At 35.0% G+C, this 20,297-nt stretch overlaps 1 protein-coding gene across 1 annotated transcript in view; it reads left to right on the top strand.

Annotated features, from left to right (window-relative positions):
• The window catches only part of LOC139132501 (neuronal acetylcholine receptor subunit alpha-6-like), a 45,517-nt gene that overhangs the window by 17,594 nt on the left and 7,626 nt on the right, over positions 1-20,297 (top strand). The window contains exons 3-4 of the mRNA XM_070698824.1: positions 5,434-5,478; positions 17,881-17,990. Coding sequence (XP_070554925.1) covers positions 5,434-5,478; positions 17,881-17,990 — 155 coding nt within the window. The remainder of the gene's footprint in view (positions 1-5,433; positions 5,479-17,880; positions 17,991-20,297) is intronic.

A 20,297-nucleotide genomic window follows, 5' to 3' on the forward strand; every position in this document is an offset into this window, starting at 1 on the left:
GCAAATACAGTGATCTGATTGGTTGAGACGCGAAACAACCGTGGTATATTGGCGATATACCACAGCTGGCATACGCGCGAGCTCTCAGCTTGAGCAAAAATATGTTTTTGTCGTTCCTCGCCAGGATTTCAATAAACTTTTATGATATAATAGCAATAAATCACACCCAACAACGATATATTACTCGATTTTGACAGTTTACTCCATATATGCACTCGCTATCGCTCGTGCATATATGTCGTGAACTGGTCAAAATCTCGAGGTATACCGCCGCTGGGTGTGATTTATTGCTTAATTATATTCTCATATTTATGAAATTCAAACCTTATCCGTAGATTAATTCATAAATGCTTGACAATATTATATATATATATATATAATCTACTATTACCAAACCACGCTACGAACAACACTGGGAGCTATCTGTACATCTCAAGTATACGTATATATATATATAATATATATATATATATATATATATATATATATATATATATATATATATATATATATATATATATAATATTTCGAAGTATAGAGATGTCCTCGCGGGAAATTACAGTACTCGATGCGAAAGCGGAGCGTAATAGACAAATTGCTTAGAGTACAAAGTAATGAGTTCTTTCACTTAAGTTTCATGCATTCTGCAATCTTCAGACAGAAGAAGGGTTCTTAGCAACACTCTCATTTATATGTTTGGGACGTACCATTCTATTTGTAGGTCGTGTTAAAATTTGATAAATAATAATTGCTTTGGTTGCGACATTTTCAAACCTTATATATATATATATATATATATATATATATACATATATATATATATATATATATATATATATATATATATATATATATATATATATATATATATATATATCTGTAGCAGGTATCACCAAATTTGGTTCAGTAAATTCAGAGTTGTATACCTAATTACAAAGTTTTAAATATGTAAATGAACCCTTAATTAACTTCACACTACTAAATGCTTTACAACACTGTCAAATATCTGTTGGGTCAGTATCTGCAGCAGATTTTATCACATTTGGTGCATTTATTTTAGAATTATATGACCAATTACAAAACTTCATGAAATATGTAAATGAGCCAATTATTACCTTGACACTGTCGTGTAAACAGACAGACAGACAGACAGACAGACACGCACACTCACTCACACACACACGGACAGACAGACAGACAGACAGACATTGCTATAACATTAGCCCACGATTGTGAATACGTGAGCTAAAACGATAGGAGGGGACTAGCTAGGACACCGTAATACAATAAAATCTTGGCATTTCCATTTTCAGTTTGTGCATTTTATTTCCTGACTAGCATCAAATCGTTTGACACGGTAGGACTCATATATCAAAGAAAAGTAATGCTAAGGACAACAATTCTTGAGTATTAGGGTAACATAATGTTTCTCGGCATTTCTCATTTTATTGGCAGGGAAAGTGTTTTCTGAATGGAAGTAGTTATTTTGCATAATAGGTGAACAGATGTTTTAGGTGCAAAGGAGAGTACTTTTTGCTATCCAAAGATATTTATTTATATGTTCTGGTCGACTTAAATAATATAAATTTGAAGATCGTGGGGTTAAAATAGTCGTCCTTTAAGATAACATGTCGGTTGGACGTAATTCACTTTGTCATTTCTCACCTATTGTCTAAACAACAGTGGACCAGAAAGTCATTAACCACTGGTTGAAAGAACGCTTTTTCAAACGTGAAAACCGACCTTAAGGCTTTGATAACCAAGTTAATGGAAGATCTACGCTGCAGGCATACATCATCGGGAGAGCTCTGATTTGCAGTACCCTGCGTCTAATTTAATATGCTAGGAGTCAAATGTCGAGAGTGCTGTTTTTTGTGCTTGATTCCCCAGCTGTCTGTGTTGATGCAGGTTCCCATCTGTCATAAATGGATCTGTAATATGAGTGATTTCGCAGAAGGTGGTCAAGTTAATTTTTCCATCTATGGGTGGGATAAGCTAATGAACGCGTTCAAAGCTCAAGGGACGCCAAAAATGTCGAAATGACTTCCATCCAGTTTCGTTGGTGACATCATTTTTGCATTAGCCATCATGTATTAGACTTGTGTTCAGGTGTATTGTTCATGTAGACAGTCATGACAGACTAGCCTGCCACATGAGGCACATGGGAATAGTTCTTGGATGATGTAATTTGTTTTCGATAAAGTGAGAAGCTCTGTGTTTAGATTGGCCTTCCCTCAAGAAGAAATGAGGTATCTCTCTAAAATAAACTATTAAATTAAGTGATGTCAAAAAAGATATTTTTACTGTCAAATATAACAGCTCATTCACATTACACAATATGTCGACGTATGGTGGCTCAGTCTACAGATAATTAGCATACATTTCTCATAAATCTAAGTAATATAGCCTCTTTCTCCATCTAAGAGCGTGGGCTAAGATATGTTCCTTCATACGTCGGTTCAGCATATTTCAATTAGCCATGCAAAATTGATTGAATTTGTACGTGATATACAAACAAAATAAATAGGAGAGAGAGAGAGAGAGAGAGAGAGAGAGAGAGAGAGAGAGAGAGAGAGAGAGAGAGAGTCCTAAGGCTATATAGAGACTACTCGGCAGGGTAGTTCTACAGGTCTAAGGTTAATGGCCCTCTAGTGTACCTACACCATGCGATCACTTCACTCCTCCAAGTTAAACACTGCACAGCCGTAGATTGAACCCCTCCTCAAAATGATGCATTGACCTTGAAATCCCTATGTAGGCATGGCAACGATGATTCTCCTATTAGTCATAAAATTTTCCCTCCTATTTCTGTTGCGGATCTGCCGGAGAAACATTTCCGACATCCATTGAAGTGTAAGCTTACAGACCGCTCATCAACCGGATTCGTCTTAGACTAATAGTCTATGAAGGGCAACAAATAATAACTGAATCCACGATTTCTGCGGATGTTTTTTTAAATCACAGATGATTGGATTTGAATGAAAAATTAATTTCAAAGGCCGAGTATAAACGTTTTGGCGGCGGTTAACATTTGTGTTCCACACGGGTATTAGTTCCATTAAATTTCTTATTTGGTCTATTCTTCCGGTATTTTATTTATTGATCAATTAAGTCGTTTCATAATTTTTAACGTTTTAAGAGATCATGTAAGTAGATCGTAGATTTATTTTGCTCCAAACAACTGATTGAGTCTAAGAATCGCCGGGTCTATGCATTAATAATGCAAACGCAACATTTCGGTTATCATGAACAATGACGAAATACTTGTGTGTAGGTATACCTGATAACTATGTTTGGCTTAGCAGCAACATCAAATATGGAAGTCCGGAGGAACAATTTTATATTAAAGAAATAGAATGTATCTCATGGGCACGAGGGACTATCTCCTGCTAGCAAAATTGTATTTCTAATTGCTGTAATTGATTGTACAAATAAGAACCCAAAAACGGAAATAGAACCAGGAAATTCGAACCTTTGTGCAAAACGAAGTGATTGCAAATGTTTATGCGCAATATGTGTAGTCAATATGGGCATCTATGCTACATTGTGCAAATGTAAGAACGAACTGGATGTAGTAACAGTCAACATCAGAGACTGCTGAACAAGGAGTCGGGGCAGTAATATGCTTACTCCTATACAGACTTCAATGACAATGCAAACTTCCCATAATCTTCAAGCTAATATCGTTTAGGCAAAATAAATATTTTGCATCAAAGTAAATGTTATTTATGTACATGGTAAATCACATTGTACCAGTTGTTAAAGAATGATGTCCATTTACGCATAGGATGACTTTAGGTTGCGTTTCTATAAATTTCAAGATGTCATAGTTCTGGATTTGATGAACGATCAAAATATATGAACACATTAAAAATGAAAATAACTAAACAACGCGAGTGAGATAAACATCGTGCGCATTTTAGGATATTAATTCGATGGAGACGTATGCTTGTTAAAACCTCATTACAGAGCTAGCTTCATGGTCAATTATGTTTGCTAATGAAGGAGAACATCCATTAGACATTTACCTTGAACTTAAAACATGCATATTGTCGTTAACCTTGATCAAGAATATAACTGACGTCATGGAAGTGAAATTGTTTGTCAATACACTAGACAAGCGTGCCACACTTCTTGTAACTAACCTCGCCGATACGATAAATTATTAACTTGTACTGAAATTTGAGAAACCAATCGCTATTAATTTACTTGTATTTTTTACATCTCCGATGACACTACATACGTTAGCGTTCTCAATCAAATCGCATAAGGGGCTTCCTCAGCTAAATAGGCCATTTTTTCTGTAAAGAAAATAGAAATGTAACAGAATTTCGACTGATAGTAAATGGTATATATCTTTAAGAGTCATCATATCGCGCATCGACATTTGAATTTCACGGTTGATATATTTCACATTTTCAAGACTTTATAATATCTTTTAAGGTGAACTGTCAGTTATCGGCCGATACAGGAAAAAGTTGTACACTCTTTCCTGTTCAGATCAAGTTTGCAGACTTATGAGAAGGGGAAAGTCAATGAAAATATTTCAGGAAAGATGTCAAATAAACATAGAATTGATTTATGAAAAATACATACAATCTTTTTAGTTTTCCGTAGTGGTAATAATTGTCGATGTTCGGTAGCATATTTGTATTTAACTTGTAATAAAAAGTTGTAAAAATTAGTCTCAAAATTACCCAGTTCCTTTCATTGCTCAAGAACTTGTAACTGGCCATAGAGAATAGAAAAATCTATGGTTCTGTGGTAACCGTTGTCTTTGACATGTATAGGAAAAACAGGGTCAAACATGAAACTGGAAGGCAAGAATTCAACACCTTGATTGCGTTTGCATTTGATTTAGTCAATAGTTCAACGTATTCCTTAAACTGGCGACTTTCCCTTTCCCTCTTTCACCCGAGGCGTTTTTGCCCAAAGAATGTCTACCTATTATATAGTCAGTAAGGCAGGTCGATTAATGCACAAGTTATTTACTTTGAGATTTTAAAGCATATCATACTAGCATACTGAAGTGAGCGTAAAATTCACTTTGAATATTAAATGTTTCTGTATAGCTGAGTGTAATGCAGATGTAAAGTACAACCTAACCATTGACTCGAAACATCTTATTCTAAATATTTGTGACCTTTGCCCTACTTAAAAGTGATGCATTCCTCGGCCAATGATATGATTTGCTTTCTGATCAATATTTTCAGCCAGATCACGCTGACGATGTCTTTACCAATAAAGGTCTCTCGAATATGAAAATGTCATGACAGCCCTTCAGACGAACACGGTATTCTTATTTTTCTTACAAAGTTCATCGAAAGGAAATTATAATAGCATGATTAACGACATATCTTCGAGGGATATTGTGACAAAAATGTCCCTACAGCTGTTTGCAGTTTAATAACATACCTTTTATTCCATATTTAGGATGTGAAGAACGAAGCTGTCATAACCCATGTGGCCCTTCAAGAAGTAAGTGCATGAAAAAGTTATTATAGTTACTGTTAAGTCAGATAATTTCTTCCAAAGTCTCCCAATTCATTTGAGTTGTAAAAAGGGAGTATGTATGTATGTATGTATGTATGTATGTATGTATGTATGTATGTATGTATGTATGTATGTATGTATGTATGTATGTATGTATGTATCTATGTATCTATGTATCTATGTACAATCGTAAGTACGTATGTACCTACGTCTGTTGATACTTTATCTATACTTGTTGATATGTTCCGCAATTGCATTAAGCTCGATAAATAAACTTTCTTTGTGCCTAATGTATTTAGTTTTTTGTGTATATACATGTACTCTTCTGTTACACTGCATCTGGCGATATAGTCCCCGATGAAGAATCATATGTACGCCATTCTTGGTGCTGATACATGCAAAGAGCCAACCCTGTTAACAGTTTCCAAAACTGTTTACTGATTAACAGGTAACTTTCAGATTACATTTGGCTGGTTAATTTTGAAAGGCCATTTACTCATCTACAAGTAGAAAATTACTGATGTTGTCTGAGAGCCAGACGAGTATTAGCAGCAGAATATCTTGATAGTTCAGTCTGAACATCGGATGAGGTGCATGTATTACAAACACATATTATTTGGCAATGTTCCCTTAAAAGCATACATTGTTTGTTTTTCTTTGGGCCTAGGAGTCGAGCAAAAAAGTCTGCTTCCCTCTGTATGCTCTTGTAAAATCGATTCTTTTTCGGCACCCACAGACCATAGGGAAAAACATACACTAATACTCTCGTGAACGGTTAGTATGTGCATAATATCCATATATTAGACACACGTGTTTTCGATCGCTATCGCTACTCTCGTTGATAACACCTTATTACGCCCCACTTGAAATAGGAGTTAAGTTCAATGTCATAGTGTTTCGGAAATCCACTTCTGGATAATATGTAATATATATTCAACATATCATTAACACTCTGCAGTCACTCCGGGAATTAAATCTATTACTTTTGGAATGTTTTTTGATCATTTCCCCTGTTGAAAACAAAGAAAGATTTGCTGTCATTTTTATTCATGCTGTATCGATCGGATATCGAATATGTATTCATCAGTAACCAATGGACACGCGAATGTTATATATCTAGAAATTACAAGTAGAAGACGTAATCCCAGGACTGTATTCAAAAGCTAGTAAAATATTTATACAAAGAAAAAGGGATTATTATACCCGCTGAAATGAAGCATATCATGAGGCCAATTCGAAATAATATTTTCATTATTTTGCGCCGATATAGACCGTAATCAGGGTCAGATAAACACTGAAAGAAAATTCAGAAAAATGGGCCTCGAAAATATGCAGGGGTTTGAAAGGACTAATTTTCTGATAATTGTCGATGACGACTAACCTAATAGTATTTAGGCAGCAATTTAGATGGATAACACTAAACGACGTTTACAAAACCTGATTATCATTTCCGGCAGAATTCATCTCAGACACGGATATTCGAACTCTCAATTTTTTTCCAATTATTTTCTTGCCTATCTACCGCTTGTTGGGGCTCATGTTAAAGCTTTTGGAGTAAAAACAGATATTTTCACTGTCACTCTATAGTTTTACGAAGATCGAAAATTGTATTTTTCTTCGTGGCGTTAACACAGAAATGGCAGCCATTTTTCATTTCCAGTATGAGTAAATGTTAGGCAATCTATTTCTGTAGTACTAAATTTTGCACGTTGACCCCTGATTTTATTCATCATTTGATAAGAAAATGGTTGAAAGTTACATCGAGGAAAATTTTAAGTATATAAGCTTTCCAACTTCAATGTGTGTACTACCTCAAACGCAATTTTGATTCGCACTAGACAATCACTGCGGTTATACAATGTCAAAGCAGTGAAGCTTTTAAATATATATATATATATATATATATATATATATATATATATATATATATATATATATATATATATATATATATATATATATATATATATATATATATATATATATATATATATATATATATATATATATATATATATATAATCGATCCATTAATGCACTTGGTACTTGAATCATTAGTGTCAAAATATATACTATCTATTCAATTATTATTGTATTGACCTTGAAAGAAATGTATTTAAATTCCAGCAAACAGCAGGACTCCGTTAGATATGTAAATCAACATAACGATGTACAGATAATGGCAACTTCCAAGAGTGTACAGATCCACTCTCGTTGTTTTTGTGAACTTAGGGTAAGGTGTTTTCGTTAACAACATGCAGATCACGTGAAATCAACTAATCCCTATTGAACATGAAGCGTGTGAATGAAAAGTCTATTCTTCTGGGATTAAAAAAGAGTGTCATCCTTTAAAATATCACCTTAAAAATGAGCCTTTCTTCTATGACACACTAGAGCTGGACAGTCATTGGCAGACAAACGCAAAGTAAATATGGAAATCAAGTACACATACTAAAAGATAAACGGATGGAGTGAATGTCACCTTTAATATTTATCCATTTACAATTAAATTAGCTAAAACTGATCATGCGATCCACTAGCCGTTGCTATGGTCATTTGCAATTGTCGATACGACTTTAATGATGGGACTCCATGTCCTTACTTAAGAAATTAAATTTACAGAAGGGAACTAATTTATGGTTTCATTATGTCCTTGAGGCATCGAAAATCATTTTGATGGCACAGCAAGCTTAAAAACTGTCACAAAAGGATTGGTATAATCTCAATAACCCAATGTCAACCCAAAAAAACGCACTTAGCAGAAAAGTGGTTAATCATTTATCATTTCATGTAACCAAACCTCAACATTAACACTTTTGCGACTACTTTGATGGATGTATATACCAATAGCTAGCACACATACAGCTGGCAATTCCAACGTAAGACGCAATCATGTCTTTTAGCCGCGGTTTGAACATTATCAACCAACTGACAAGATACTTTCGATAACGGCGAAGGTAATGAATATTGATAGCTCTTGTTCGTCAAGGATATTCGAACCATTACGAGAAGACCTGCAGCGACACCCACCTTGATGAGATCGCGGATACAAGACTCATAAATTTTACTGTATATACATGCTCATAGAAATTCACCTCTCTTTTAGATAATGTAATTAATATGTAAAATAACCTGTATACATTGTGGATATTTTGCTTCAATTATTTTATGATGAATGACTGTCTGCATGTTTTATAAAACCAATGAGCGCGTTTTAGGAAAAACTCCCTTGGCTCGCTACATCGTACCTAGCTACGCTACATAGTGTCTATGTAATCCATTTGAATCACTGGAATATATATATATATATATATATATATATATATATATATATATATATATATATATATATATATATATATATATATATATATATATATATATATATATATATATATATATATATATATATATATATATATATATATATATATATATATAATCCGATTATTTTAGATGTGGCCGTAGATGTTTTCTACATCTACAAATTCACTGGCATCGCCAAAATGTACCCCCTCCTGACCCAAAATGGACTCAAGCAAACGTTGCACTCCATAATATCCTCGGTTTTACCTCATATCGTACAAAGTTTGCTTTCGTCCATTATTGGCCGAGACAGGGTACATCACATTTTCTCATCAGAAAATTTACCCACCAGATTACAATTTCAATGGAAAACAAAAGGCTATCATGTACTTCATTCCAAGGTATACTGTGCGTAAAGGGTAATTTGCAACGCCCTAAAACAGAAGATCGCCATATTAAATCGATTATACTAAGGCGTTCGCCTACGATGTTGTAGGCACTAAGCGTGGACTAGCTATACGTACAGTGCGACGATGATACACCCGTGGCCACTTTACTGTTGATTAGCCTAAGCCCACTTGATTAAATTCTGTTTGTACACTGGCAATACCAGCTCTATCTGGGGGTTGTAAATGGGAGTTTACAACTGCCCCCCTGTGTTCAGGATCGAGATACAATGTAACATTACAATTCAGTGGTCCATGTACAAGTCTTGTTTATTTTAATTTCTCCAGGCACACTACTGTCTGTATGGGACACACAGGATGCGTGATTCGATAGCAGTGATCTCATAAAAGTGTGTTGCCTCAACAAACTAATTATCACATAATAGAGGCTTTCATGAATGAAAGTGGTATCTTGTGTCTCAAATTTTAACAAAGGGTGCCAATCATTAGCTCTCATTTACAACCCTTGACAGGGTCTGTTTTGTCTTCATACAAGCAGACTTTCTGACTGTATCAAGTATGCTTAATCAACAGTAAAGTGGCCACGGGTGTAAGATGTTCACGAAATTTAAAATATTTACTAATAATGCGCTGCCAGTGGTTTGCCGCTAAAATGAAACAATTCAGGCCTTGTGCGACGGAGCGATATCTGTACTGTTAGCCAACTTTGAAGAGACGCTTTGTAGTCTTGAACGCTTTCTACATGCGCGGTATATTTTTAAGGCAAACACTGTCCTCGAATAATCTTAACTGCGCGAGATCTCTTAAAATGTCATGCAGGATTGGAATTACGCTTTTACTACAGATTGCAACTCACTACTAAGTGTAACGATGTACGATACACATTTACAGCATAATTGTGTATTCTAAATGAATGATGGCCCGCGCCAGTGGGGGAAGGCTGGAATTTGAAACGATGCTTAATGCCGAAATCCAAACACAATATCACAATAATAACCCTGATATCGATGGACTTACCAAAATAACTTTCAGGTATAATGAATTCGGCTCATCTGTTTCCCGTCAGATATATTATGACCACGTCAGAGAATACGAGATGAAATTTTCTTGCCTTATAGTTTGTGGTAAAACATTGTTATCGTTACACAGTTAAAAATGTTAGTTTTACAAGGCCTTTATGAGACCAGCGAGATCGAAAAATCAATATTTAAATTCTCCTCCAATGTTGTAAAATCAAAAGACGAGCGTAGATTTCTAAAGCACTGTCTTGAAGTAAGTAAGTAAGGAAGGATGGAATGTCAGTGGAACATGTTATATCACCAAAAAAAAAAGAAAACAAAAAAACGAAAGCTTCTCACATTTGAACCCGAATGGAAGTCGTTTAAAATAAAAATCGACAGAACATATTACGATCGTCAAAGATATATAAGATAGAATGTAAAATATCTTAAAATACAGGAATTAAGATGCTATACAAAGGTTTCACTGCGACAACCAAATGTCGATCTGCTTGCACCCCACCTTTTCAAGGTTAATACAAATTAGATGTCTTCCATTAAAGTCGATTGCACTACGTAGACAAATAGCAAACTCTGTTACTCAGTAACCTCGCAGCCTCAGTAGCCTCGCTCCAATCTTTTTCATTAGTCTGCCATGCGTTGAGATGAAAGGGACTCCTGGAAGTGAAGGTCGCAATTCAGCAATCATTTCACATGAAAGTGTTGATTAGCCTAGCACCAACGATGAATTCTCAGAAAGCATCGCCTCCCTCGGCATTCGTTTCATTCAATGAACACCCTCGACGGCCATCAATCATGCCATTACAAATACATACATATTGCTATTAACACGCATTTGTCCGTCATTTGCCCCAAACCTAACACCTTGACTACACAGCAACAGGATCTAGATAAACGCCTTGTGACAAGCGGAAATCATCGATCTCAATTTTATTCTTGCAGTGCATTTATATCTAAATTAATCAGTAGAGTGAGAGAAAAGGAAGTAATACATAAATTAGTGGGGTAACATATGACTATTACAATGGAGAAAAGTCAAACACTTTGGAGAAGAGAATTACAACTGTAAAGAATAAACTGCTTTATCTGCATGTATGTCACAAAAGACGGATATTGAAAACTTTAACTAATGAAGAATACAGCAGAGCTTTTTAAATTGGTGTTCCTAAAATGTGTGTCTCATTATCGAAAAATAATGACATGTATGTATGTATGTATGTATGTATGTATGTATGTATGTATGTATGTATGTATGTATGTATGTATGTATGTATGTATGTATGTATGTATGTATGTACGTACGTAGGTACGTAGGTATGTACGTACGTACGTACGTATGTATGTATGTATGTATGTATGTATGTATGTATGTATGTATGTATGTATGTATGTATGTATGTATGTATGTATGTATGTATGTATGTATGTATGTATGTATGTATGTATGTATGCATGTATGCATGCATGCACAGTGTGTCTGCTACTCCTGTCACGGTTTGAGCTGTTTTCATGATTGTGCGTCAGGGCTGTCAGTAAGTGAACGTTGAGGTCTTGTAATTTGTATTAGAATGCTTTGCTGTGTCTACAGCTCTGAAACAGGTTGAATCTCAGCATCAGGTAGACGCTCTATAACTTCATAACATCTTATGTTCTAAGATTTGATTTGACAGAGATGCCGTCTAACAAGACACTCGCATATAAAGACACGTAAACTATCCGACCGTGTCCTGTAACTATGTTCACAGAGACTAATAAAGTAACTCTGTAGAAATATATTACATATAATCAGATCGCGCCATTCTTATTTGTATACACAGAAGATCACATACAATTAGCAGTGAGCAGTCAGCGTGTATGTACTTGTTCATGGGCTGGAGGGGCCCACCGTGCACCCCCCCCCCATAAACCTACTACATGGGTATTTTTTTGTTCTTTGGGATCTGCTGAACTAGAAAAAAGATGTTAACATTGGATATTTTGGGATGCACTACCTGTCTGCACTGGTTCTTAATTTGTATGTACCGCAAAAAATGGCGAAAAATGGGTAGGGGTAAGGGGTACTATATCCTCCCATAAATTGAGTAAACTAGCATGAAATAGCACAAACCTTACATTTTTGGAAAGCTCAGATACTGCTCTTTCTGAGGAATACCAACTTTAGCAAAATTAATTTGTGTACATAGAATAGGATGACTTTAAAATGAATTTTTTTGACAATTTTGAAATTTTTACCCAAATACCATGTAACAATTGTGATCTACTTTTATTAAGCAAAATTTTCACAACTTTTTGTGTTTAAATTATTTATTCCGACATATTAAACAAGAAAAAAGTGTTAACATCAGATATTTAACTATACACTACTTCTCTGGCGTCAATTTTGAATTGCGTGTATCTGTATGGGGTGTGCAAAAGCTAGGGGTAGGGGTACAACATTCTTTCCTTGATGAAGTAAACTGGCTTGAAATGCCATATACCTTATAGTTTTAGAAAGCTTAGATACTGGTCTTTCTAAAATGCATAAGGTTTTAGTAAAAAAATATGACGTCATAGAATTGGATAACTTTAAATCGATTTTTTCTGGTAATTCAGCAATTTTAACCGGAAGAAAATACAATAACTATTGTTTCCTCCCAATGAAGCAAATCAAACAGATTTATGGATGTTATTTACTAATTGCAATGTGCTGAAGAAGAAAATAAATGTCAAAATTGGGTATTTACAATCCATTATTGTCTCTACTCACTAAAATTGCAAGTTTTGCTACATTGGTATATCGTGAATGGGCATTTTATTGTAATGCAATGAACTAATGCACAGCCTTAAAAAGAAGACTTTAAAACGCACACACATAGTCATATTGCCATTTTCTCCTTAAAGTAAATAGATTGTTGATGACTGTCTATTTTTATAATTTACTTTTTAAATATTTTCTATAAAATAATTTTGATAAGACGTATTTGGAAATTGTGTATGCCTCCTTGTCTTACTTATACAGCAAGCATTACTAACAATCTATTAGGCCGTGGGCTAGAGGGGCGTCTACGTGCACCTCCCCCCCCCCCCAACCGCACAGGATAATAACCTGTATTTTTCAGAAGCCTTGGGATCCCTAGAATAAGAAATAGGATTTTAACAGACAAAATATAGGGACTCAATAGCTGTTACGGTCATGTTTTGAAGGGTACCGCAAAATCACGATTTTGTGACCCACATGGATTTTTGTCAAACCTGTCTTCATGTACGTCATCTGCTGAGCTTACTGTTTAACATGACCTGGCTTATGGGGTATCATTAGAAAGGTGATGTATTCTTCTTGATAATGGTATATAGCAATATGCAATATCTTCTATAGTTTTCATGAAATAGGGCCATAATTTACCCCATACCCCAAAGTTTATGTCGCAAATTACAGTCAAAACTAATATAAATTCTACCAATTATTTACCTAGACATAATACAAAGGGTAATGCTGTGTATTAACTTTGTGTTATTTGCTACAGGTACATGTTAGAAACCTGAAATAAACTTTTGACAGAAAAAATATTGGGATCCTGTAGCTGTAACAGTCATATTTTGAAGGGTTCCGCAAAATCACAGTATTACTGAATCACATTCGTTTTTGTTAAACCTGTCTTCTTGTAAGTCTTCTGCTGAGCTTATTTTGAACATAAAGAGGCATATGCAATATCATTTGAAAGTTAATTTACTTTTCTTTAAAATGATATATTGCAATATGCAATATCTTCTATAGTTTTCATGAAATGAGACCAAAACTTACCCCATACCCCAAAGTTTTATGTCGTAAATTACTGTCAAAACTAATCTTAAATTCTACCAATTATTTACCTAGACATTAAACAAAAGGCAATGCTTTGTATCAAATTGATTTATTTGATACAGGTACATGTTAGAAACTTGAAATAAACTTTTAACACAAAAATATCCGGATGCTGTAGCTGTAACAGTCAGATTTTGAATGGTACTGCAAAATCACAGTATTGCCAACTCGCATACATTTTCGTTAAACCTGTCTTCTTTAAGTCGTCTACTGAGCTTATTTTTTATTATAACGTGGCAAGTTTGGCATCATTAGAAAGTTAATTTACTCTTCTTTAAAATAATATATTGCAATATGCAATATCTTTTACAGTTTTCATGAAATAGGACCACAACTTACCCCACACCCCAAAGTTTATGTTCCAAATTACAGTCAAAACTCATCTCAAATTCTGCCAACTATTTACCGGGACATAATACAAAGGGCAATAATTTGTATTAAATTTAGTTTATTTGCTACAGGTTCATGTTAGAAACTTGAAACGAACTTTTAACAGAAAAAATATTGTGATGCTGTAGCTGTAACAGTAATATTTTGAAGGGTACCACAAAATCATGGTATTGCCAACTCGCATACATTTTTGTTTAACCTGTCTTATTGTAAGTCATCTGCTGAGCTTATTTTTTAACATAAGTTGGCTATTGGGGTATCATTAAAAAGTTTTTTTTCCTTTGATATAATTTTTTTTGCCAGAAAGCGACCGACATATTGTAATATGCATTGTAATATTGTAATATCATCTTAAGTAGTAATGAAATAGCAAACACCTCATCACCCCAGCCCTTAGTTTGATTTGCAAACTACATCTGTTCTAAAACTTTGCAGTTTGCGAATTTGGGATATGGGGTAAGTGTTGGTCCTATTTCATGAAAACTATTGAAGATATTGCATATTACAATATGTCGGTCGCTTTCTGGCAAAAATTGTCTTCCAATAATAGCCCATAAGATAGGTTAGAGTAAAAAGTAAGCTCATCAGATGACTTACAAGATAACACATTTAACAAAAACACATACGAGTGGGCAAGACTGTGACTTTACGGTACCCTTCAAAACATGACATCAGCAACCATTCAATCCCAGTATTTTGTCTGTTAAAAGTCTATCTCATATTTGTGACATGTCTATGTAGCAAATAAAACAAATTTCACACAAATCACTGTCTTTTGTAATATGTCTAGGTAAAAGCTTGGTAGAATTTGAAATCAGTAGTGACAGTAATTTGCAATATAAACTTTGGGGTATGGGGTAAGTTTTGGTCTCATTTCATGAAAACTATAGAAGATATTGTATATTGCAATATGTCATTTTAAAGCCAAATAAATTGTCTTTCTAATGGCAGCCCATAAGCTAGGTTATGGTAAAAAGTAAGCTCAGCAGATGACTTACAAGACGACACATTTAACAAAAACATATGCGAGTCGGTAATACTCTGACTTCACGGTACCCTTCAAAACATGCAAGTAACAGTCATTCAACCCCAATATTTTGTCTGTTAAAAGTCTAACTCATATTTTTGACATGTCCCTGTACTAAATAAAATATATTTTACACAAAGCATTGCCTTTTGTAAAGTGTCTAGGAAAATAATTGGTAGAATTTGACATTAGTTTTGACTGTAACTTGCGACATAAAACTCTGGGGTATGGGGTAAGTTTTGGTCTCATTTCATGAAAACTATAGAAGATATTGCATATTGCAATATATCATTTTAAAGAAAAGTAAATTAACTTTCAAAAGATATCGAATATGCCTCTTTATGTTCAAAATAAGCTCAGCAGAAGACTTACAAGAAGACAGGTTTAACAAAAACGAATGTGATTCAGTAATACTGTGATTTTGCGGAACCCTTCAAAATATGACTGTTACAGCTACAGGATCCCAATATTTTTTCTGTCAAAAGTTTATTTCAGGTTTCTAACATGTACCTGTAGCAAATAACACAAAGTTAATAAACAGCATTACCCTTTGTATTATGTCTAGGTAAATAATTGGTAGAATTTAGATTAGTTTTGACTGTAATTTGCGACATAAACTTTAGGGTATGGGGTAAATTATGGCCCTATTTCATGAAAACTATAGAAGATACTGCATATTGCTATATACCATTATCAAGAAGAATACATCACCTTTCTAATGATACCCCATAACCCAGGTCATGTTAAACAGTAAGCTCAGCAGATGACGTACATGAAGACAGGTTTGACAAAAATCCATGTGGGTCACAAAATCGTGATTTTGCGGTACCCTTCAAAACATGACCGTAACAGCTATTGAGTCCCTATATTTTGTCTGTTAAAATCCTATTTCTTATTCTAGGGATCCCAAGGCTTCTGAAAAATACAGGTTAGTTATCCTGTGCAGTGGGGGGGGGGGAGGTGCACGTAGACGCCCCCTCTAGCCCACGGCCTAATAGATTGTTAGTAATGCTTGCTGTATAAGTAAGACAAGGAGGCATACACAATTTTCCAAATACGTCTTATCAAAATTATTTTATAGAAAATATTTAAAAAGTAAATTATAAAAATAGACAGTCATCAACAATCTATTTACTTTAAGGAGAAAATGGCAATATGACTATGTGTGTGCGTTTTAAAGTCTTCTTTTTAAGGCTGTGCATTAGTTCATTGCATAACAATAAAATGCCCATTCACGATATACCAATGTAGCAAAACTTGCAATTTTAGTGAGTAGAGACAATAATGGATTGTAAATACCCAATTTTGACATTTATTTTCTTCTTCAGCACATTGCAATTAGTAAATAACATCCATAAATCTGTTTGATTTGCTTCATTGGGAGGAAACAATAGTTATTGTATTTTCTTCCGGTTAAAATTGCTGAATTACCAGAAAAAATCGATTTAAAGTTATCCAATTCTATGACGTCATATTTTTTTACTAAAACCTTATGCATTTTAGAAAGACCAGTATCTAAGCTTTCTAAAACTATAAGATATATGGCATTTCAAGCCAGTTTACTTCATCAAGGAAAGAATGTTGTACCCCTACCCCTAGCTTTTGCACACCCCATACAGATACACGCAATTCAAAATTGACGCCAGAGAAGTAGTGTATAGTTAAATATCTGATGTTAACACTTTTTTTTTGTTTAATATGTCGGAATAAATAATTTAAACACAAAAAGTTGTGAAATTTTGCTTAATAAAAAGTAGATCACAATTGTTACATGGTATTTTGGGTAAAAAATTTCAAAATTGTCAAAAAATTCATTTTAAAGTCGTCCTATTCTATGTACACAAATTAATTTTGCTAAAGTTGGTATTCCTCAGAAAGAGCAGTATCTGAGCTTTCCAAAAATGTAAGGTTTGTGCTATTTCATGCTAGTTTACTCAATTTATGGGAGGATATAGTACCCCTTACCCCTACCCATTTTTCGCCATTTTTTGCGGTACATACAAATCAAAAACCAGTGCAGACAGGTAGTGCATCCCAAAATATCCAATGTTAACATCTTTTTTCTAGTTCAGCAGATCCCAAAGAACAAAAAAATACCCATGTAGTAGGTTTATGGGGGGGGGGTGCACGGTGGGCCCCTCCAGCCCACGGACTATATGTACTTGTTCATTTTATGGGAACGTGCCAAATTATTAAAAAACGGCTTTCCCTTTGTACGGTAAACTAATATAATTACCCGTTAGCTTTCTCTTACAGTTCACCCACAGTTGAGTTATCGTATAGTAAGCCATCATACATACTTATCCTGTGTGATTTACAAAAAGAAATGGAAGGTTTCCTTAGAAATTCTGCTTCAAAGTCGAAGGTATGACAGACCGTAATCTTCTTTTTTTCCAGTCTTGGAATGACTACCGTCTTCGTTGGGAACCGAACAGCCATAATGGTACTGAATTTCTGCGAATACCCGAAACAGTTCTATGGTTACCAGATATCTACAATTTCAATGGGTAGGCATGCAATTAATGACTCATGGTATGCAGATTATGAATTTCAATCATTGAGATGTGTTTAAAAGTCCCCAAAACAACGGAGGTGATTCCCTTTAAAATGCCATTGGATGTTTCTTGTGGTTAATAAGAAATGATGTCAAATATTTTCGTGACTGTGCAAATTTAAGCTGATAATATTCAGTACTCAGTCGAACTCCATGCTGCTGTTGATGCAGACGTGGCATAATGCTCCGCCTATTCAAGATACAAATCTTGGAGTAAAATTTTTCATGATCACAAAAACGGTGCAAATGTCGCTCAGTGTAAAAAGTCTGCTCTAGACTGCACGTATTATCAAGACTTAATACGCTAAATATCGATGTTTACTACCACAGTCTCGGCGGTATTCTTTTCCAATACTGAACGAAGGGTATGCTTCTATGGCGCAAGAAATCTGTACAAGTTTCTGGTGTCGTGTAGTCACTGGTGTTTGAATCTTCCTGTCAAGTTTTTAGCTTGAGATAATACGCGCCTCGAATTGAAAGACTAAACCTTTTCCATCATTTCGCTTTCGAAATTAAGAACATATAGCAGGGGTAACCGTGCAAAAGTTGGTACTACTACTACTAGAGAGACGAGTTACCTTGAATGTTACAAAAAAATTGAAAATCAAAATGGCTGATATCATAGTTTTAACCCTATGGGGAAAATAAAATTATGTATGTTAACAAAATAAGATGGTAAAAACTTTGCTTACTCCATGCACGAGCTTCGAAATGAGCCCTTACAAAAGATTAGTAAAGTCTTGTAAAAATTTGAGGTGTCCAAATATCTGTCAAGAAGACACATTCTACCTTGATATGAGGTTTTATGTCGTCAACCGTATTTTGCCTCATTGTTGTACAAAGTTTATGTCAGATAAATTTTGACGTCATTCATTGCCCGAAAAGTTCGCGACATAGTTTAATGAACACTCGGGAATCTTTGCAAACCGCTGTTATACCCCCTTCGTTATCCTGTTGCCAGGGCAACCATCGCATAAAAGTCGTGGCCCCGGCGCCGACAATAGTCACGAAACGATTCGTTCAATTGAAATCTGGCGTCACTCCCCCTATCAGAGTCATCAGAACCCTCCGGCTGTCAGAGAAGAAAGCAGCACGGATGGCACAACAATTGAACTCGTTGTAATAGCTTAACGCCACCAATTTTAGGCTTAAATGCATGTGCAAAGTGCATATCTCATCAAGCACATCCTAGCTTTTACGTCACGGCCTAGTTACAAGCACAGCTGTTGTCGTTACGGAACATTCAGGTCGGAAAAGAGTATCTCAAAAGACACATTGTTACTTATCGCAATCTGAACGGATCATCTCCTGCCGTTCCCTTTATACGACAAACATGTCTGACTTATAACCTTTTCAAATCAGATCTTGCCGCAGACAACGTGAAATGGGCATTGTCGAGCACTGTTTTCTCTTTCTGCTGCAGTTTGTTCAACCTCAGATGCTTTCTGGGGTTCCATTTATCGCACAGTTTCCGTGGCAGGGAAGCAAAACTGAGTAAATAAATTATGCAGCTTCGAATCGGCATCGAGTCCTGGCATTATCGGCAAGCATCATTTCAAAAGATAGTCGAGAGGACAAGATGAATAATTGAAAGTCTTGAATTTACACCCAAGGAATGGAGATGTAAATTAAAAATTTACGATGATAAATTTAAGCCGGAGCAAAACAGGTTACCGATGAACTGACTGTAGGTTTTGCTGATTCGCTTGATATAGGGAATCCTTGCAATCGCAATTGATGAAAATACGCCAATCATATCAACTTCGTCGCCCTGTAAATATTGAACGATAATTACCATAGTTGAATGTTTACCTCGACTTAAAGTAAATATTCAGCACATGTTGTAATGTACAGGTAACAAAAAGCATCGAGGGGGAGAATTTCAAAAGGTTCGAAATGGCAGGTGTATGATTATTTCAAGGACTAAGGACACTCAGGTGGATGTTTTCCACTCTGTAAACGGGGTGAGAGAATTTCAAATAAGGGTAGCTGCAGCCATGAAAGAACGTGCTTGACAGGTTGGTCAACATATAGTTATTTGCACATATGAAACCGCCAGATTGCAATTTCAATCACCAACAAAATGGCATCTTCGATTCGGCAATCACCCTTTGAAGATCTAAAGAGTATTAAAAAATTCAAGCCTGAAGATAAACTTGGATTCTTGTATCATCTTGCATTTTTGATGGCGCTTCATAGATTACTTTTCTGAGCTTTAGGATATATGCCTGAACCATGTTTGATCGACGTAAATACATTG

This window comes from Ptychodera flava, chromosome 5, assembly GCF_041260155.1.
Source record: "Ptychodera flava strain L36383 chromosome 5, AS_Pfla_20210202, whole genome shotgun sequence".
Taxonomy (NCBI): Eukaryota; Metazoa; Hemichordata; class Enteropneusta; family Ptychoderidae; genus Ptychodera; species Ptychodera flava.